Source organism: Camelina sativa, chromosome 11 (assembly GCF_030686135.1).
Source record: "Camelina sativa cultivar CO46 ecotype springtype chromosome 11, ASM3068613v1".
Classification (NCBI taxonomy): Eukaryota; Viridiplantae; Streptophyta; class Magnoliopsida; order Brassicales; family Brassicaceae; genus Camelina; species Camelina sativa.
Window position 1 is genome coordinate 19,246,450 of NC_141890.1, and position 22,368 is coordinate 19,268,817.

At 38.7% G+C, this 22,368-nt stretch overlaps 1 protein-coding gene, 1 long non-coding RNA gene and 1 pseudogene across 2 annotated transcripts; 1 reads left to right on the forward strand and 2 right to left on the reverse strand.

The window, feature by feature from the left end:
* Positions 1 to 265: 265 nt before the first annotated feature.
* Positions 266 to 3,526, reverse strand: LOC147934238 (uncharacterized). The gene is made up of 2 exons (XR_015573018.1): positions 1,961 to 3,526; positions 266 to 467 (listed from the first exon to the last, which is right to left on the reverse strand). It is a non-coding gene; the product is annotated as an uncharacterized LOC147934238 (long non-coding RNA).
* Positions 3,527 to 10,144: 6,618 nt separating this feature from the next.
* On the forward strand, positions 10,145 to 11,562 carry LOC104723913 (xyloglucan endotransglucosylase/hydrolase protein 2). The gene is made up of 4 exons (XM_010442348.2): positions 10,145 to 10,340; positions 10,660 to 10,760; positions 10,860 to 11,053; positions 11,169 to 11,562. The coding sequence occupies exons 1-4, from the start codon at positions 10,145 to 10,147 to the stop codon at positions 11,560 to 11,562; spliced, it is 885 nt and encodes a 294-aa protein (XP_010440650.2).
* An 8,368-nt stretch (positions 11,563 to 19,930) lies between these two features.
* On the reverse strand, positions 19,931 to 20,031 carry LOC147934239 (small nucleolar RNA R71; annotated as a pseudogene).
* Between the last annotated feature and the right edge of the window lie 2,337 nt (positions 20,032 to 22,368).

Here is a 22,368-nt window from a genome sequence, read left to right on the forward strand (position 1 = left end):
ATATATTTTTTATTGTCTCTCCAAATAGTTATAAAATTAAAACTAATATCTAAGAATGTTGACCAATTTTTTCAATTTTTATTTAATTTTATAGTGTGTAATTAAACTTGTCACCATTTTTTTTCTTTTCCATAACTATATATATGTTGACCAAATAGTTATAGAATTGAGACTTATCATTTAGAGGGGATATTCAACTTATTTTAAGGATTTGTGTAAGATTTTAATATTTTAGAATTTTGAAAGATTTAGGAGATTTTTGAGATATTTGATTGTGTTTTCTATTTAAAAAAAAAATGAAATGTGATCCTATGAGATTTTATTAGTAAATTTTTGATGATTTTAAAATATTTTACAACACAAAGTTACGTCTTCATCATCTGGCCACCACCACACAGTTAAATTTGGTCAAGATGATCCACCTAATAACATAATCGATTGTTGAGATTTGAGTTCTTTATTAAATCCTGCAACAAAGAAAAAGAAGCTTCAAGTGAGATGAAGAAGCTAAGCGAAGATAAACCATAATTTTGGAACTGGTGAACGACAAAGCTGTTACACTTGAAAACATATTAGAGACGAAGATCACGAAACGCAATTCAAAAGTTCTCAGTTTTTTAAATTGAGATTGATGTCTCTTTATTAAGATCTTACTTGTGCATTGCCATTTCAGACCACAACCTTGAGAAGAATACACAATTCTCCAGAAAATATCTGATTCTATAGTGCATAAGAAACATAATATGATCTATGAGGTTTAAAGGAACAAACTTTTAGATTACTTTTAGAATCTGATCTATACTAACGATCCAAATTCAACAGCCACAACAACAACACAAACTATGTACTTTCCAAATTATTTCAATCAATCAAAGTTGAAAAAATTGAATCTCTCTCAACCAATCCACAAATTCAGTCTCTAGTTCAAAAACAATGGAACTAAACAAAACATAGAACAATCTCTTTCATTAAGAAATACTTTAAAATCACTCAAAATGCTGAATGATCTTGAAACCCGTACCCATATAGAATTAGCAGTACCAACGAGATTCAAATTAAGAGGGAGAAGAGATAGAGCTTACCGAACAGAGATGGTTGTGGTTTGACTCACAGGAAGAGATGAAGCTTCATGTTCACTGGTGGAGAAGGTGGTAGAGCTGTCGTCAGAGTTCTTTTGCAGTCTGTTTTTTTTTTTTTTTTTTTTTTTTTGTGAAATATAGACTATTTGAATCTCATTGGTACTGCTAATTCTATATGGGTACTGTAACACCGTCCCGCCTTATCGGCCAAGACAACGTGTTATTCAAATGGTCCCGCCAAAATGCTTCTTTCTTAAAAATAAAACTCTTCAATCATAAAACTTGTTCCACAACTCACAAAGCTTTTTAACTTGAGGGAAAAGATAAAAGGGTGAACACAATGACGACATTCTAATCACATTTAACAATCAATGCATAGCATAGAATTAGACTCCATATTCTTGACATACATCCAACAAGCATAACGGTTTCACCATAATACTCAATCTAGCATATTCATAATATTACTTAAACCATATCTAAACACCAACACATTCATTGGTACACACATTCATCATCAATATCGCTAAACCGAAATCTCATCGGCTTAGCATGGCACGAAACAAATCCCATGTTTGTCCAATTACCAGGTATGAAACAAATCCCATGTTCCAGCCATCACGAGGCACAAAACAAATCCCATGTTTGTGTCCCCAACCCACAATCTCTTTTCATATCACCACACAACGATCATCATGTTACACATCAACTCATCATATCATGTCATCATTCATTATAATCATACATCTAATCATCATATCAAATCATACAATATCAAACAATAGACATATCCAAACACATAGTTTCCAAGCCTATACAAGCAATTCATGAAGAACATGCTTAGAAAATAATCATTGTGTTTCCGCGATTACCACCCTCACCTTTGCCACTTAAATGTTGAAACTCAATTTTCCTTTCCCATGTCAGACCTATACAAGCTTCAGCCCCATCCAACCTCAGTTTGCCAACCAAACATTACAATGTCACCATTTATTCTATACAAACGAGCCTCATAAACACATGAGTAAAACCACAACTAACCGTTAAAATCACAATCCCACCGTTGAATATTTAGATTATATCTCAGCTCGATCAGGTAAGTTTTGGACTACCGAATGCTGTTCCAAAGAGACAACCTCGAATCTGAATTCTAGAGTTGCAGGTTCGGACTGGTTCACATATTTCTTGCGCAGGAGCAACGAACATAACTTCTTGAATATAACTCCGATCGGACTTCCGTCAGTTGCTACGAGCTCATGGCTTGATGTTGATCACGACAGTGTTTTTAGATTGATAAACCAATGTCAAATCCGGCATCCGACGAGCCTCCAAAGTCGCCTCTTCAAACTGCTATTATATCCTTCTTAACTCTTTCTTGTTCTTCTTTTCTCCACCTTTCAGTTACTCCGGCGTTGCTCCTCCACCACCACCGAGGCTTTCCACAGTTATGACATGAACAAACATACCCCACCAGTGTTCCACAACATCATGACGTACTTCTCTCCCCTCTCTACACATCCCATTCTCTCTCTCTCTCTCTCTCTCTCTCTCTTCTTTTCTCCTCACGACCCTCTTTTCTCCTCCTCTCTCTTTCCAATAACAACACAACAAGAACACGTCCACTTCTGCTCAAGACACAATGATCTAGTTGCTATGTTCTTAGGGTTTTTGATGGACGTTCCCTTTGACGGCTCATGAAGGAGATACACATCCATGTATTACGCTCATACTTCGACACACATAAACCCTTGTCGTTTTGTGTTTTGCTCATTTAGGTTGCTAATGGGCTGAACTAACAAAATTGGCCCAACTTCCAATTATAAAACTGGGGATGTTACAAGTACGGGTATCAAGATCATTCAGCATTTAGAGTGATTTCAAAGGATTTCGTAATGAGAGATTGTTCTGTGTTTTGTTTAGTTCCATTGTTTTTGAACTAAAGACTGAATTTGTGGATTGGTTGAGAGAGATTCAATTTTTTCAACTTTGATTGATTGAAATAATTTGGAAAGTACAGTTTGTGTTGTTGTTGTGGCTGTTGAATTTGGATCTTTACTACATATCAGATTCTAAAAGTAATAAAAAATGCTATCTTTTAAGGGGGTGTATTCAACTTGACATTTTAAGTGATTTGTATAAAATTTACAAATTCTATGTTATTCAATCATGGAGTTTAAAAAATCTATTTAAAACCACTGTTATTGAACTGATAATTTAAAAATCTACTTTAAAGTCCACTGTTATTCAAAACTGTTTGTGGATTTGGATTTTAATGGCTTTTAGGGATTCTGGAGGATTTGAGAGGATTTATTTAGTTAAAAATACAGAAATCCAAATCTCATGGTTTTAGGTGAGATTTGAAAGAATTTTACAGAAAATCATATCAACTTCCCAAAAATCTATCAAAATTCCAAAATTTCCTAAATCCCATCAAATTTTCCAAAATCATGGTTTCAATATACCCCTAAAATTCTACCTTAAAAGATAGGATTTTGTTACTCATATTGCAAAATCATTCAAAATAGCATTTTCTTAAAAAAATTGTGATATTTTGAATACCACTAGATTTCATGTAAGTTTTATAAATCTATTATTGAATAACAAGAGATTTTAGATTATTTTAAATGATTTTACATAAATTTCAAATTGAATAACATAGGATTTTAAAAAAAGCATTAAAAAAAAGCATTTTAAAAAAACATTTTTTAAAAAAAAGTTGTGATATTTTGAATACCACTAGATTTCAAGTAAGTTTTATAAATGCATTATTGAATAACAAGAGATTTTAGATTATTTTAAATGATTTTACATAAATTTAAATTGAATAACATAGGATTTTAAAAGATTTTTTAGAATCATCAATTGAATAACAAATGATTTTAAAAATACTCTAGAATCTTCTAAAATATCAAATTGAATACTGAATATTGACCAAAAAAAAAATCTATTGATTGTTTTAGAAACAAATATCATATAAATGGTATTTTTTTTTTATGATATGTCATTATAGGTAAGAGTTTTTCACATATCTACGTAATAGTAAAAATAAACATTTTGTTGACCAGAATTTTGGTACAAATGTAAGTGTAAACAAGCATGTATGACTTTGAATTATAGATAATCAAGTACGTCCATTTTTATTTATCTACACAAAACATGAAATTTATTGTAAAACACTAGATTGTGGACTCCATAACCAAGCCCATATTCGGTCCTTAGATGTTCAAGACTTTAGCTCCATTGGGCCAAGGCCCATCGGCCATGTTCTCCTTATATCGGTTTAACCTTAGACTTATGTACTCTACTATATATACTTGTGTAACCTCGAGATTAATCAATAAGAACAAGAGATTTCGTTCCCTAAATCCTCTAGTTTACAACACGTTATCAGCACGATAACCTCTAAGTCCAGCTGAGAAAACCCTAACCCTAAAACCCTAAGCAGCCGCCGATTAATCCCTCTCTTCCAAACCATAAACCGCCTTTGTTGTTCTTCTTCTTCTTCGAGACTTATCTCCTTGTCTCGGAGATCTCTCGGTGATAATCCAAAACTCTCGGCGATTACTCCTTGTTCGGAATCCATCATCGTCCGCGGTCCTGTTCCTGTTCGAAGATCGAGTTTTGTCCGAGTTATGTTCGAGTTCGAAACCAAGGCGTGTTCGTGATCGAAATTTTATTGAAGACTTGATCAAGGTTTGAGGTTCGCGGTTCCTAGGCGCATCCGAGAGCGGTACGTAGGCGGTACGAGGATCTGTCCGAGAGCAGTCCGAGAGCAGTTCGAGAGTGGTACGAGGATTGGGTTGATAGCGGTTCTGATCGAGGTTCGTGAGTGAAATCTGAGGTCTTTAGCTCCCAGATCAAAACCAGTCAGACCCTAATTGGTGAAAGGTAAAGAAGATAAAAACCCCCTTAGAACCATAATCGAACATGGATCTAAAACTATTGAACCTTAAAACATCCAAGTACACAACAAACAAATCTTAAGATTTCCAATCCTACAAAACTCTAAAACCGGTCACATAAGATTGTTAGATTGTTTGTGAATTGCACCAAAATATATTAAGCTTAAATCCGGTTGATTGATTGCTTATTATTGCTTGATTGATTGTTGCATAAGAACCTAGAACTAAACTATTAAATCCGAATATCATAAGAGTATTATTAATCTGGTTGTTCTAGGATATTTAAAACTTGAAATTGCATGCATACTTGAAATCGAATAAAATTTTGTATAGGGTATTATTAACCGATTTTGGAATAGAATGTTTCCTGTAAATTTAGGTTGCATAAGAACCCTAAAACCAAATTAAAAATCGGGATCCTAGAGAAAGTCTAGGTCCCAAAACTTTTGTTTAAATTCCTAATTGGAAAAGGAAAAGTTAAGAAAAAGGAAAATTTCTAAATTATCTAAGAAAGGAAACTTTTGCATGCTATTTATTTTTGTTGTCTTGTGTGCATAGATTAAGCCACGAAATTGAGTATAATAAAGGCATGTTTCGGTCTCAAATACCGCATGACCTAAGTTCGAAATTATGAGTAAAGGCAAGGCATGTTTCGGTCTCAAATACCGCATGACCTAAGACTAAAATGATTCCATGGTTCGGTCTTAAACACCGCATGGGATGATCCAAATGAATTACATGGTTCGGTCTTAAGAACCGCATGATATAATCGGGTGCATGTTTTGTAAAATCAAAGGACCTATGTGAGTGTATTAAGGATGATAATGATTGCACTAAGAAAATATATATAAGGTGATTATGCATATGCACACCTTGCTGAGAGTCTCAAGAATCAGTACCTCACCATAGAAAATCCTATTGACCTTTGGACAGAGTTGAAAAAACAAATACGGACACCAACAGATTGTGCTCCTATCAAAGGCTCAATTCGATTGGAAAAACCTAAGGACCCAGGACTTCAAATCCTTGGATGAGTATAACTCAGAGCTTTTTAAGTTTGTCTCAATCCTAAGGTTGTGTGGTACTGAGGTTACTAAGAAAGATCTGCTAGAGAAGATATTCTCTGCTTTTCACACTAAGGGGTTTAAGACCCATGCATACCTCATATCTTGTTTGCTGCTTGCTGAGCAAAACAATGAGCAATTATAAATGAAAAGTGCAATGAAGCTCACAAGGTTGACAAAACAAAGAAAAATCCTAAAGAGCCTAAAGAGCCAAAGAGACTAATGAGTCTATCTATGTCCATAGAGAAAAGTATGACCGTGGCCGAGGAAGAAGTGGACATGGTGGTTCTGGTCGTAGGACTTACCAAAGACATAATTACGATGGTCAAGGCCGTAGAAACCGATTAGGCTTCGGACGTGGTCGGGGTAAAGGCCGCGGGTTATCTAAACCCGTAACATAAGACCAAGTCCACTTGTAATAATAATTATGGTATAGAAAACCATAAGATAAAGACATGCAGAACTCCTAAGCACCTTGTTGATCTCTATTAAGAGAGTTTGAAAATAAAGAAAATAAATCCAGAAGCTAACCTGGTTCATTTCGATGGTGAAAGAAATTTAAACCATGAGAATAATGACTAAATTGGATTATGAGATTTTTTGATTGCCTAAAGAAAAATATTTAAACTCACGTGGTGTATTAATTTAATTTCTATGCTCTATACTTTGAATTTATTGAATTATGTTCTTTTGGTTTAAATTCAATTATTTTATTTGATAAGAGAAATGCCAATATTAGCAAGATAGCGGGTATAGCAAGCCTAAGTGAAGGCTACGTCCAGACATATATTCACCTAGCTCTAAGAGAAGCTTATTGAGCTTTAAGGACATTCATTTGAATGGTTTCCATATTAAAACAATGGGTGAAGGAAACAGAGAGTTCCTATATATTACTAAAATCACCCAAGGACATAATAAAGTCCTAGAGGCTATACCTGCACTAGCCACTGGTTTTTACCATGCTAAGATTAATATGATAGAGACTAATTTGGCAATGAATAAGATGTTCAATGAACAATCCACTTTATGGCATGACCGGATTGGCCATCCGGATTCTAACGTGATGCGTAAGCTGATATTAAATAAAAATGGGCACACTCCTAAGAGAGAAGAGTTATCCCTACAATCTCACGTGTGTAGCATGTACACAAGGGAAACTCATTTATAAGACCATCACCAGTCAAAGTAATTAAAGCAAAGATTTTCCACTTAAGACTATATGTCTAGATAATGCTGGTGAATTTACATCCCAAGCGTTTAATGAATGTTGTATGTCCATGGGGGGAAGTGTGGAACCACCCTGTGGCACATGTCCATACACATAATGGATTAAACGGATCCTGTGTCGGCTTGGGGACACATAGTATTACATGCAATAGAGCTTATACGCATCAGGCCATCTAGTGAGAATAAAGAATAGATATTCGCCATCCCAATTATTAATGGGTCATGAGCCAGACATATCCCATCTATAGACATTCGGGTGTGCCATTTATATACCGATTGCATCATCACAGAAAATAAAGATGGGACCTCAAAGGAGGATGGGAATATATGTTGATATGATTCTCCCACCATTGCTAAGTATCTTGAGCCAACTATGGGTGATTTATTTGTGGCCAGATACACGGATTGTCAGTTTGCTGAATCCGAATTCCCTATATTGGGTGGAGAGAAAGACAAGCTGGTCAAAGAAATAATATGGAATCAAACATCCTTACATTGGCAAGATCCTCGGACTCTAGCACGTGATGCAGAGATCCAAAAGCTAGCTATTCAATTGCCAGATTCCTTTACTTACCCAAAGAGAATTATGAAATCGTACATACCAGCTTGTAATGCACCAGTACGTATTGATGTTCAGAAGGAACACAATAATCAAGTTGCTACAGAGTCTAAGGCCCGTTTGAAACGAGGTAGACCATTAGGTTCCAAAGAAAAGAACCCTCGGAAATCTAAAGGTGCAAAACAGACCGAGGTTAAGGGAATTACAGAAAATGATAGACATGGCCGCGGCAAATCCTAAGGTGCCAAAATGAGGTTTGGGACGCTGAACCTCAAGGACCTGAAGGTGTTGATAATAATGAGTACTTAATCAATTATATCATGTCTAGTATAAAATGGAACCGTAAAAGATGTCGACATCAATGAAATATTCATATACAAGGTAGCACTTGAGATAAATGAGGATCTAGAGCCCACGTCTATATTAGAGTGCACTCAAAGTAAAGATTGGTTAAAATAGAAAGAAGCTGTTGACGTGGAGCTTAACTCTTAGAAGAAGAGAAGTGTGTTTTGGTCCGATCTTAAGGACAACACCTAAAATAAAACCAGTTGGACATAAGTTGGTCTTTGTAAGGAAGAGAAATGAGAAAAATGAAATCGTGAGATAAAGCACGGCTTGTAGCACAAGGATTCTCTCAAAGACCAGGAATAGATTATGAGGAGACTTACTCCCTGTGATGGATGCAATGACTTTAATAAGTCTGGCTATAAAAGAAAAACTGGATTTACGGTTAATGGATGTTAAAACCGTATACTTACATGGTCCACTGGAAATGAAATTTATATGAGATTACCAGAGGGTATAGAGCTCAATTATAAGAGTGGTTCTCGAGAAAATACTGCATAAGGCTAGACAAATACCTTTATGGACTGAAACAAAGTGGGTGTATATGGTACAATAGATTGAGCAAGTACCTAGCTAAAGAAAGCTATAAGAATGATCCCATCAGTCCATGTATTTATAAAGAAGTTTGCAAACAAAGGATTTGTGTTAATAGCAGTCTATGTGGATGATTTAAACATCCTTGGAACCCCTGGTTAAATCGCCCAAACAAGTAGAATTTGAAATGAAAGACCTAGGCAAAAGAAAAAAATTTCTGTTTGGGTTAAAACTTGAGTACGTAAATGATAGAATCCTTGTGCATCAAAAGGCATATACAGAAAGGTACTCAAGAGGTTTAAAATGGACCAAGCTCACCCATTGACTAGCCCAATGGTTGTTAGAAGCTTAGACTTGGATAAAGATCCATTTCGTCCAAAGAAGGCCGATGAAGAAGTTCTCGGACCTGAAATGCCATACCTCAGTGCTATAGGAGAGTTAATGTTCTTGGCTAGCCACACTAGACCAGAGATAAGTTTTGCCGTGAACCTCCTAGCAAGATTAGTTCTTGGCTAACCCAAAGGCACTAGAGTGAAATTAAGTATTTATTATGTTACCTACAAGGAAGGTATGATTTGGGTTTATATTATACTAACTATAACAAAGAAAGGTTTAGTTGGTTTTGATGATGCAGGTTATAGCAAAGAAAGTTTAAGTGTGTATGGTTTAGATCGATGACAAGGAACCAACAATGATAGAAGAAGACAAGTACGGCTTGCATCATACAGCTTAAAGAAGGTTACATCAAGGGAGATCGGACGAAGCACATACTGCCAAAAGTTCTTCTTCACACATGAACTACAAAAGGCCGGAGAAGTTCAAGTAGTGCAAGTTCAGTCATGTGACAACTCAGCCGATCTCTTCATCAAAGGCATTACCGACAACAACATTCAAGAAGCTCACGCACCAGATTGGAATGCAGAGGCTTAAGGACTTAGAGTGATGCTTGGAATAGGGGGAGCAATGTGTGCTGTACTCTTTTTCCTTCACCAAGGTTTTGTCCCACTGGGTTTTCCTGGTAAGGTTTTAATGAGGCAGCATCCCCAAACACATTGCATCGATCCCTTCCTCGCACTTGCATGGTTATGTTATCCAATGGGGAGTGTTGTAAAACACTGGATTGTGGACTCTATAACCAAACCCATACTCGGTCCTTAGGTGTTCAAGACTTTAGGTCCATTGGGCCAAGGCCCATTGGCCATGTTCTCCTTATGTCGGTTTAACTTTAGACTTATGTACTCTACTATATATACTTGTGTAACCTCGAGATTAATCAATAAGAACAAGAGATTTCGTTCCCTAAATCCTCTAATTTACAACAAAATTACCTAAACTGTTAAGCCTCTAATTCTTGACAAGCGAATATAAAGGAATATAAATAGAGGAGCTCTTTACTCCCTGAGATAACAAGATAACTCAAGCTGACATTTAAAAATGAATAGGATAGAATATATGTTTTCAATATTTGAATTTGTTTCGGTACTCTTCTTGATGTTTACGGCTAATGCTAGGGCTCGTGGTCGTGGAGGTATAGATTTTGATAAGAACTACGTCGTAACGTGGGGACAAAATCATGTCTTAAAACTCAACCAGGGGAAAGAAGTTGAGCTTTCCATGGATCAGTCTTCAGGTTCATTTCCTTTCTTTTTACTTTCCAAATACCAAGTCATGTTTCATTGGTTTATGTGTGTATTGAAGTCATTTTCTTATATATATATATATATATATATTTTCAAAATATTATAACCCAAATGACCATGTTATTGGTTTTTAAATTGTGGTAATGATTTTTTTTTAATATATGTCACCACCTAAATTCAAACCTGTATAGTGAGTATTGTTAATAAAGAAAGATACAAGATACATATATATATATGATATGAAATATTGAAATGTATACAAAACATCGAAATAAATAGTTTGACACAACCTACAATACTAATTAATAGGTTCTGGCTTTGAGTCTAAAAGCCATTACGGATCAGGATTCTTTCAAATGAGAATCAAATTGCCTCCAGGAGATTCTGCCGGTGTTGTCACTGCTTTCTATGTACGTTCACATTTTTCTTTCCTCTACGTTAAATTTGGAGTTTCAACATTGTGAATTTTCTTTTTATTTTATTTTAATATGTTAATGTATTGGTTACAGTTGACTTCAAAAGGAGACACCCACGATGAGGTCGACTTTGAGTTCTTGGGGAATAGACAAGGGAAACCGATAGGAATCCAAACAAATGTGTTTACCAATGGACAAGGAAATAGAGAACAAAAGTTTGTTCTTTGGTTCGATCCCACCACAAGTTTCCACACTTATGGGATTCTTTGGAATCCGTATCATATTGTGTAAGTTTTTTTCTTTTCTTCTCTTTCCTTTTTCTTTATGCAAAATCTTCTCTTATCCAAAAGTTTGTTCTTTGGTTCGATCCCACCACAATCTTTTTGGATGGTTTGTTAACAGGTTTTACGTCGACAAAATTCCAATAAGAGTGTTCAAGAATAACAGGTTTGGCGTGAACTATCCATCAAAGCCCATGCAACTAGTGGCTAGTCTTTGGAATGGTGAAGAATGGGCGACAAACGGTGGTAAGGACAAGATTAATTGGGCATATGCTCCTTTTAAGGCCCAGTTCCAAGGCTTCCCCGAACATGGCTGTCGCCTAGATGGTCAGAGTAATAATAGGAAAGTTTGTGGTTCGACAAGGTACTGGTGGAATAATAGGACGTATAATAGGTTAAGTGCAAACGAACAGAAGACAATGGAGAATGTGAGAGCAAAGTACATGACATATGATTATTGTTCTGATCGGCCTAGATATCCTGTCCCTCCTACTGAATGTCGATTGAATAAATGAGAGTAAAAATACATTTTTATCAAAGGCAAATAATATACACAAATAACATATTTAATATCTTATATATATTTCCAAGTTCTCTTATTAGTCAATAACAAAAGATATAATCAATCAATAATGGGTATGACTGGAATGTTAAAAGATGAGTTATGAGTAGCTGAACAGCGGACTAACTCAATAATTGTTTACTGTATGAGCTGATTCGAGAAATTTCTCGTAAAATTATATATATGAAAAATTGACTAACTTTCTTCATATATTAGTGCCACATCAGCTCATAAGAGAAATGGTACGTGTATAAAAATATGACGATTCTAGTTATGCATTTTGTAACTTTGTCCATTTAGTGTTTCATGTGTGTTGTCTTAAGTTGATTTGGAGATTATCTCTTATGGAGATTCTTAAGGGTTATTAGACCAGAATGAACTTAATCAAGCACGAGTCTTTCTGGTCAATTTCATCTCGCCTCACTTGATGGATTGATAAGCAGGTCCAGAACCAACTAGGGGCGGACCCAGCAAAATTTTTTAACGGGGGCAGATTATCACTAGGTGCTGTTGAACTCTTGATCTTGGCAGATTATAAACTTGTTTTCAAACCATTTTGCCAATAAATAATTTATGCATGGTGTAAATTTGTTAAATATTTGTATTTTACTGGTGGCAGTTGCCACCACAAACCTTAACGTGGGTCCGCATTCTCTCGGCAATTCAACTGATGGGTGATCAAAAATACGAAAAAGGGTTACATGTCTAATTTGCCTTGCACGGTTAGGAAAGTCGTTCAATTTTTTTTTCCAGTCTTTTTTATTTCTCAGAGAATGAAAAAGAGTTAATGTAAAAAAGTTAATTTTTCTTTTTTTTCATATTATTTATTATTTTTTAAAGAAAAAGAAGAAGTTGACTTTGTACATTGATTCTTATCAACGAATTTCTCTGGTCTGTGTCATTAGTGTAACGTGGTCATTTTCCTCCCAAGACTGGCTTTGTAGGGGTTTTGTAAATCTTTTTTCGGCTTTGACGGAATTGTTGTCTCGTATTTAATTAACATCAACGAAGATCTTTGGTTCACAAGATGGTGTAACATAGACACATGGAAAACCTTTTGGAACACACGTATAACCTCATGCAACTCCAGCCTATATGCTACTGGTCCCATCCGCTCAATCACTCTGAACGGACCTATATACCTCAGACTCAACTTAGTGTCTTTCAATGACCTGTTCGAACCCTGCAACATGGCCATCTTGAAGTACACTCGGTCTCCCACCTGAAACTCAAGATCTCTCCTCCTCTTATCGGCATAACTCCTCTGTTGATCCTGAGCTTCCTTCATGTTCAGCTTTAGAACCCGAATCTTCTCCGAGGTCTCCTGAACAAAAATCGCTCTGTACATGCTCCTCTACCCCACATGAGTCCAGCATAACGGTGTATGACATGGCCTCCCATACAATGCCTCATAAGGAGCCATCCTAATACTCGTCTGATAGCTGTTGTTGTAACCAAACTCTACCAAGATCTGCCTGAAACGCTCTCCAAAAAACCAAAGTGAACTTGGAATCCCTATCAGACACAATACTCGCTGGCACCCCATGCAACCTGACTATCTGCTTCATATATTTCTTAGCCAAGACTGTTGCTCTATCAGTCTTCTTAATGGCCAGAAAATATGCCGGCTTAGTCAACCGGTCCAATGACCCAAATATCATCAAAGGTTCGAGACACTTGCAATCCTACCACGAAGTCCATCGTGATCATATCCCATTTCCACTCTGGAATGGGTAGATTCTTTAGCAACCCGCCTGGAACCTGATGCTCAGCCTTCACTAGCTGACACACATCGCACATCGCAACCCATCTAGCTACATTCTTCTTCATCCTGATCCACTGATAGTACCTCTTGAGATCACAATACTTCTTAGTCGCTCCTGGATGAATAAAAAACATGCTCGCATAAGCCTCTCTCAGGATCTCCTGCCTCAACTCCTCATTCTTAGGCTCACAAATCCGGCCGTGCACCAAAATAGTACCATTAGCTAAGACCTGATACTCTGAATCAACATCCTTGGAGGCATTCACCAGCCCCAAGTCTTTCTCCTGATCCAACCGCACTTTGCTCAAAAGATCTGCTCTATCAGTCGTCACCAAACCCAACGCCTCCTGAGAAAAAGCACACAAATTCAACGCACTGATCTCTCCTACCAGAGACTCCATATGCTGATCCTGAGTCGAACGCGCCCGCTTCCGACTATGTGCATCTGCAACCAAGTTAGCTTTACCAGGGTGATAGGCTATCTCCACATCCTAATCTGCCACCAGCTCCATCCACCGCCTCTGCCTCAAATTCAGCTCGAGCTGAGTGAATATATACTTCAGGCTCTTATGATCTGTAAACATCTGTACCTTTGCACAATAAAGATAAGATCTCTAAATCTTCAGGGAAAAAATTACAGCCGCCATCTCCAAGTCATGAGTAGGATAGTTGTCCTCATGCTTCCGCAGCTGCCGCGAAGCATAGGCAATCACCTTCCCATGCTGCATCAACACACACCCCAAACCAACTCTGGATGCATCAATATAAACCACATAGGGTTCTCCTTGCTCTGGCAATGCCAACACTGGCGTAGTAGTCAGCATTTCCTTCAGGCTTGCAAAACCCTCCTCGCACTCCTGTGACCAAACAAAAGGAACATCCTTCCATGTCAACTTAGTCATCGGAAGTGCCTTGCTTGCAAAGCCCTGCACAAACCTCCTGTAATAACCTGCCAATCCAAGGAAACTCCTGATCTCTGTGGCATTTTGCGGTCTAGGCCAATCTCTGATAGCCTGAATCTTTTCCGGATCAAAAGAACCCCCCTCTACCGAAACAATATGACCTAGAAAACCCATCTCACGCTGCCAGAAACTATACTTGCTCAACTTAGCAAACAACTTCTGCTCCCGGAGCTTCTCCAGAACTGCCCTCAAATGCACTGCATGCTCCTCATGACTCTTAGAATATACCAGGATATTGTTGATGCAAATGATGACAGACACGTCCAAAAACTCCTAAAACACGCTGTTCATCAATCTCATAAATGCTGCTGGTGCGTTAGTCAACCCAAACGACATCACCACAAACTCATAATGCCCATACCTTGTCCTGAATGCAATCTTCCTCACTTCTGCCTCGTCTATCAGAATCTGATGATAACCCGACGTCAGATCTATCTTGGAGAACCAAGTAGCACCTCTCAACTGATCCAACAATTCATCAATCCTGGGAAGAGGGTACTTGTTCTTCACAGTGACCCGGTTTAGACCCTTTAATCAATACACAAGCGGAAACTCCCGTCCTTCTTCTTAACGAATAACATCAGTGCTCCCCACGGTGATACACTAGAATGGATAAATCCCTTGTTCAACAGATCCTCCAACTGCTTCTTCAGCTCTGCCATCTCTGCTGGATCCATCCTGTAAGGAGCCTTGGATAATAATGTCGTCCTTGGTTCCAGTTCAATCGTGAAAGGATCAGAACGAGATGGTGGTAACCCCTACAACGACTGGAACACATCATCAAACTTCTCAACAACCTGAATACCGCTAACCGTAGACTGCCCCACTGATTGGCATCGATATAGTAATTAAATAAGCCTCTCGGCCCTTCTCGATCATCTTCCCAGCCTTCACGGCCAAAATCACGAGACTCCCTGAAGTCGGTCTAACTCCCTCAAAAACCAACTTCCCTCCTGGACGCTCAAACTCCACTCTACCCCGGTAACAATCAAGATGAACCTTATGACGATGCAACCAATTCATCCCCAGGATAATATCGTACAACTCCACTAGGCTGATAAGCAGATCCGCTGGCCACGACTCCCCCGCGATCTGAATATCAATTCCCCTCATTCGTCCAATGACCCCCATGAACTTGCCTCCCGTAACTCTAACAACTCCCGCTCGCTCTCTGGGACCTCCTCTGATATTAGCACTCTCTGCACACTCTGGAGTAATGAAGCTATGAGTAGCTCCAGAATCAAACATAACATGGAACTTAAATCCGCCTACCAACAAGGTCCCTACACAAACCTCATGTGTTGAGAACCTAACACTTTATCACAGATAACATAAAATCTGAATCTACTGAAATTCACAAAGACAAGATACCAGAAATTATACCTGTGATCGCCTCAGCATTGGTTCCACCAGTCTATACAACCGTGTACACCCGTGGCACCTGCTCAATCCGTGTCACCTGATGCACTCCAGGCTGCACCGCTGCCACTTCCATCTGCTGCAACTTAGGACACTTGGGGCTTGATGTGCCTAGCCTCCCTGCAATGATAACACACACGAACCACTGTCGTCAGAGCACTCTTCTGGGGACAGCTAGCAACCTTGTGATCCATGCTCCCACACCCGAAGCACCCTGCACCACTCGGCCTCTGCATAGCCTCCCACTTCCTCTTGGTTCCCTGCGCAGGCTTGCCGCCCTTGCCAGAACGTCCAAAATGCTGAGCCTTCCTAGGCTGAACTGCTGGACTAACCGTCACTGACTGTGCCCGGATGTCCCCCTCAATCTCTGCTGCAGTCTCAACCAGCTCTACACGCGTAGCATAACTCCACCCTCTACAGTGAACCCTCAAATCATCACGCAGGACCCTCAAAAACCTCTTGATCTGAGCCTCCTCAGACTCCATCGCCCGATCCCCATACATCAGAAGTTGACTGAACTCCAAGTCCAGATCCCGCACTGACCGAGTCCCCTGAGATAACTGTAGGAACTGCACCTCCCTAGGAAAATACTTGCGGTTGAACTCCTCCACGAAGTCAGCCCAAGACATCTCCCTCTGCACTCTTGATAAATCTCTAATTTACATGTTTTAGACATCCTTTTTCATATATGTTTTGCATTATATATATACCCTAACCTTAGCATTTTTAGGTCAACCTTAGGAATTTGCATTTAGGCCGTTTAAGGTGTTGCATTGTTTTATTTGTGCATTTTGGATGAAAACAGGTGCTATGGAGCCCAAAAAGGGGAAGAATGAGGTAAAACCCGAACATGTACCCAAAGAGTGATCGTGCGTGAAGAACAGTCCAAACCTTAACCCGACCAAGGAGGATCTAAGAGCAGGAAGAACAACCCGGAGACCTGCCCGAGCATCCACACGACTCGAACCTCATGCAGAACCTTGTGCAGACCTTCGGACAGAGCTGGGAAGCTAGGTTAAAAGGGTTTCCATATATAAACCCCCTCTTCTTTTTCTCGCTACCAAGCCGCAGACACTCACGAACCAGAGAGCGAGAGAGAGAGAGAGAGCGATTTACACTTTTTCTTACTTTGTTAGGATTCGATTTTTACTTCTTTTGCTACTATTTTCAGTTTTGATTTTGTATTCTATCACTTTTATCTTATTTTCAATTCAATGCAACTTTCATTTGTTTGTGCTTTTATGCTATTTACCATGAGATCTGAGTAGTGAATCAAAGTTTCTAAGGATGGGGTAGGCGAGTATGTGCTCTTGATCGATTAGGATATCTTAGCTTGGTTGTTTTTTCTAAAAAAATTCTATTCTAGATTGGTATACTTAATGTTATTTTCAGACCGAGAGGTTGAGATTAGATCTAGGGTACTTTACCATCGAGAGATGTTGTTGAAATGCTTGAACCAATCAATGCTAGGGATTTACTCACTTAGTCTAAGAGATTAGATGTGTAAAGAGTTTATTGACAATAATGAATCGGATTTTAATGTCTGCTTAGTCATGTTTCTCCAACAATAGTTGGGTAGGGGAGTGACTAAGGTTGATTGTTTCTATCACGAGAGTGTTTTTGCAAGGTTTAGAGATTCATTGTCTAGGAAATATTTGCTTGAGGCATGTGAGATATACCAAATTGATTAGGAGCACTTATGAGTCGATTACCCCATCCTTAGGAGCTTTCGTATTTGATTGTTTAGCTTTTTACCTATAACTCGACCCTTTATCCGAACTGGTACTCGATCACCAGACTCGTGTATACCCTGAAGTTGTTCATCTTTGTGTTCTTGATTTCTTCTGTTATCCGATTACCCACTCGATCTGGTACCCGAATGCTTGCATCGTGTGCTTAGGTCGTGTGGTTCTTGTTTTATTTACCTTTTTGTTTCTTTTAGGTTATTAGATAAAACCCCATTATTGCTTGGCTTTAATTGCATTGTTCTGATCACATCTTATATGCTAGAAAAACAACCATTTAGATTGATAACCCTTTGTACTACAACTACATAGGGAATTGATACCCTGGGTGAAAATCCTGTTATCAATTTGGCGCCGTTGCCATTTGGTTGAATTTTGATTGTGATATGTATATATTTTACCTTGTTTAACCATAATTTATTAACATCTTTTACATGTTTTATTAGCTTGTTTTGTTACTTTCATGTAGTTTAAGGTCTGTTTGTGCATTACAGTAGGATTTGCATTGCATTTGCATTGTTTCTTTTTTAAACAGGTGATTTAGACTCAAGGAGCATGGAAATGGAGCTTAAGAGGAGTGGAATGCAACCAGTGAAGCAGATAAGAGCTGAAGCAAGCTGGAAACCAAAGTTGGAGACCACTCGACCATCACGCCCGGAGACACTCGACTGTGTGCTATTCAGGGACTCGACCGTGTGCTACTCAGGGACTCAACCAGTGGGAAACAGAGGAATGGACCACTCGACCATGACCACTCGACCGCTTGTGGTCGAGCACATAGAGCCGCCTCTCTATTTTGACAGCTAGCTATTTTAGGGATTCCCCCTTGTCCTATATATATCTAATGTACTCCATAGCCGCCCACAAGCCATGATAAGGCATTTTTGGGTCAGAAAAATATATGTCACCACCAAAAACCTAGAGATTGGTTGTATAAGGTAATTTTTGACAAGTAATGGTCTGGTTCTTAATGCCTGTTTACTATGGTTTCACTAATGAGAGTTGGGTTAGGATGTTACTTAAACTTGATCACTTCTGTCATGAGAGTGGATTAGTGAGTCATTAAGATCATTGTATAGAGATAGCTCATGTTTGGTTGAGGTTTGTTAACCAGTTTAGATAGCCACAGCTTGAACACCAGCCCATGAATCCATCTCTGGAAGGCTACTTTATTGTTTGATTGTTTATTACCGCATCTTATCTTGTTTCATTGCATTCTGCTCTGTTTAAAGTTGTTAGTATTGCATCTATTCTTCGTATCCAACCACTCGACCTATCCACTCGACTACACACACGGTCGAGTGCTTGATCAAGCACCTTGGGTTGCTTTATTTACTTTCTGTTTTCATTTCAGTTTACCATCTCCATCTTTATTGTTTTGTTTCATTGCTCATATCTAGTTATTGCTCTTGTTTAATTTACATTCAGCATTGTTTACTTTCTGCATTCACATTTCTGTCATTAGGATTGTTAGTTTCAACAACCTTCATATTTGGCTTAACTTGAGTCACTGTTTACATCTTGATTGCATGCAAACACACACTTTATGGATTGACATCTTTTATACTACAACTACATAAGAGTATTGAAAACCTCTTGCATCCCATATGATCATCTTAGCCTAAGTTTGTTTGTTTGACCCTGTTATCATCCATTCATTCATAGGTTAAGAAAAGAAATAACATGTTTTCAATTGGCGTCGTTGCCATTAGTGTGTTTATTTGTGGCATTTGAGATTAACAAAGATTCAAGATTAAGTTCTGTTACTAATTGTTCACCACTGTCAAGTTCTTGTTTTGGTTGGTTGTTTTGAGTTTCAGGTATCCACTCGAGCAAGCACTCGATCGTGTGCCTTTCAACTCAGTGATCGAGTACCAACCCAGAACTCAGTCTGTTTCCAAGTTTCAGTCAGTCGACCAGTAGCTCGAGCTAGCACTCGATCGTGTGTCAATCCGAGCAGGTGATCGAGTTGGTTGATGCAGACAAGATCCAATGGAAACCAGAACCCTTCAAGAACAAGAAGAACAGTTGCTGATGGATCCACCTATGCACCAGAATCAAAGGCCAAGGCAGATTGGAGCAGGAGATGCTCCCAATACACATACACAAAGAGCTGGCATAGTACCTCCTGTAGTTGCCAACAACAATTTCGAAATTAAAAGTGGGCTAATCACCATGATACAGTCCAATAAATTCCATGGATTGCCAATGGAGGATCCATTGGATCATCTAGATGAATTTGATAGGCTTTGTGGCCTCACAAAGATCAATGGTGTGAGTGAGGATAGCTTCAAGCTCAGGTTTTTTCCATTGTCTCTAGGAGACAAAGCTCATCTATGGGAGAAGACACTTCCAACAGGTGCTATAACTACATGGGATGGATGTAAGAAGGCTTTCTTGGGTAAATTCTTCTTAAATGCCAAAACAGCCAGATTGAAGAATGAGATTTCAGGCTTTGCACAGAAGAACAATGAGACCTTTTGTGAGGCTTGGGAGAGGTTGAACCAAACACAGTGTCCACACCATGGGTTCAGTAATGAGCCACTGCTCAACACACTGTACAGAGGAGTTCTGCCTAAGATAAGGATGTTGTTAGATACAACATCAAATGGAAACATCCTCAACAAGCATGTAGATGAAGGCTGGGAACTACAATGAGGACTATGATAGAACAGTAAGGTTTGTTGATTCTGCACCAGATGAGAAGTATAAGAAAGACTTAAAGATTGGTAAAGACAAGTTAGACAAGATTCTGCTTAGTCAACAGAAGAATATTCACTTTCTTGGTGAGGAAGATACAACAATTCAAGATGGGGAGAATGAAGTAGCTGAGATGTGTTATGTGCAGAACCATGGTGGTTTCAAGCCCTACAACCAATTCAAGCCAAACAATCTGTCTTATAGGAGTACAAATGTGGCAAACCCACAAGACCAAGTCTATCCACCACAACATGCACATCAGCAGCACAATTATGTGCCTAAACAACAGAACCAAGGTTACCAGGGTCAAATGTGTCCCCCACCAGGGTTTTAGACCACCCAAGCCCAGGAATATGACTTAAGAACATTGATGCAGCAGTTGTTGCTTAACCAAGCCACTGGTCAGATGGAAACCACAAAGAAGTTTGCTGAGATCAACCAGAGGATAGATTCCACCTATAATGACCTGAATATAAGGTTTGAGAGCTTAAACTCAAAGGTTAAGTTCATGGAAGCTCCTAAGCCTAATCAACTACCTGGCAAAGCTATTCAAAACCCAAGAGAATATACAGCCAAGGCTATCTTTGTTACTGAGGAGTATGTCACTGAGGACGGTGAAGTTCAAGATGGGGAGGATATTCAACAAGTTTCAGATCAAAATGAAGCAGAGGATCAAGCAGAGAAGAAAATCGATAGTGTGCTCAACCAAGCACTCGATCGAGTGCATGATTGAGTCACTGATTGAGTGGTCCCCTCTGAGTCTGATAAGCCCACAAAGTACATTCCTCCAACATACAAACCACATTTGCCATTCCCAGGACGTTTCAAGGAACAAATGATTAGGAAGCTCAAAGAAAAGATTGAGAAGTAGGAATTAATGGCCATTCAACATGAAGTGACTGTTGAGGAGAAGAAAGAGGACAAATGACCAGCTTTTGAGCAGTATGAACCATATCCTCTCTATAAAGGCATGTTACTGAACATATCAAAGCAGAAGGCTAGAAATCAAGCCAAGAAAGATCTAGAAGACATTGGAACTGCTGTGATTCCAACCAAGCTTGAGGATCCAGGCTCATTCAACGTACATGCTCACTAAACTATATGCACTTCAACAAGTGTTTGTGTGACCTTGAAGCTTCTATAAGTGTCATGCCTTCTCAATAGCAGAGAAGCTAGGATATGAAGAGTTCAGGCCAAGCAACCTCTACATAAGTCTTGCTGATGGGTCTAGGAAAGATGTGGTTGGCAAGCTGGAGAACTTTCCAGTCAAGATAGGTAAAGCCAGGATACCAACTGATTTTATCATCATAGAGATGGAACAGGAGCTTGATGATCCTATTATCCTTGGAAGACCATTTTTGGCCACTGCAGGAGCTGTAATTGAGGTTTAAAAGGGTATGATCAGCCTGGACATTGCTGATGGGTTGACTATGAGGTTTGATATCAAGAACACAACAAACCAACCCACCATTGGAGGCCAACCCTTTGTTATAGAAGATAAAGCTGATGTTGAGTCTTTTAAGAAAAAATGGATTCTAGGGCCAAGGATTCAGCCAATGATGTAGCTGTTCAAGATCTCAAGGGTTCTGTTCAAGAGTTAACTAGCTTAGTGAAGGATCTCCAAGTAAAGCTCAACAAGAAATCTGTTAAGAAAGCAAGGCCAAGGTTTAAGATCAAGAATAAGCAAGGTTCAAGTGTATTGACTGTTTTAACCAAAAACAAGGTTCATGGTGATCAAATTGAACCAGGGGGGACCTCATCACCTCTCTGGTCTCCAAACAAAGCCTGAAAATTCACCAAAAGTCAAGCTTAGTGACTATAAATAAGCTCACTAGGGAGGAAGTCCCTAAGGTATCTTTGTAAATAAGTTTAATTTCCTTGTGTTTTTGATGTTTTTCTTTCATGTTTTTTTTGGGCAAGCTTTTTAATAGGATTATAAGTGACCTTAAGTGGTATGGACTCATGGAGAAGGCTTATTTCATTTTTAACATGATTGAGTGCTGATCGAGCCCAAGCCCACTCGGTTCATCCCCATGGCTTGCTCGATCGACTGGAGGGAAGAAGAAATTTGAAATTCAAATTTGGTCAAATGCTCGACCATGTGGGGTCGAGTGGCAGCAAAAGTGAGTCAAAGATTCCAATTTCAAATTGTGAATGGTAAAAACGCA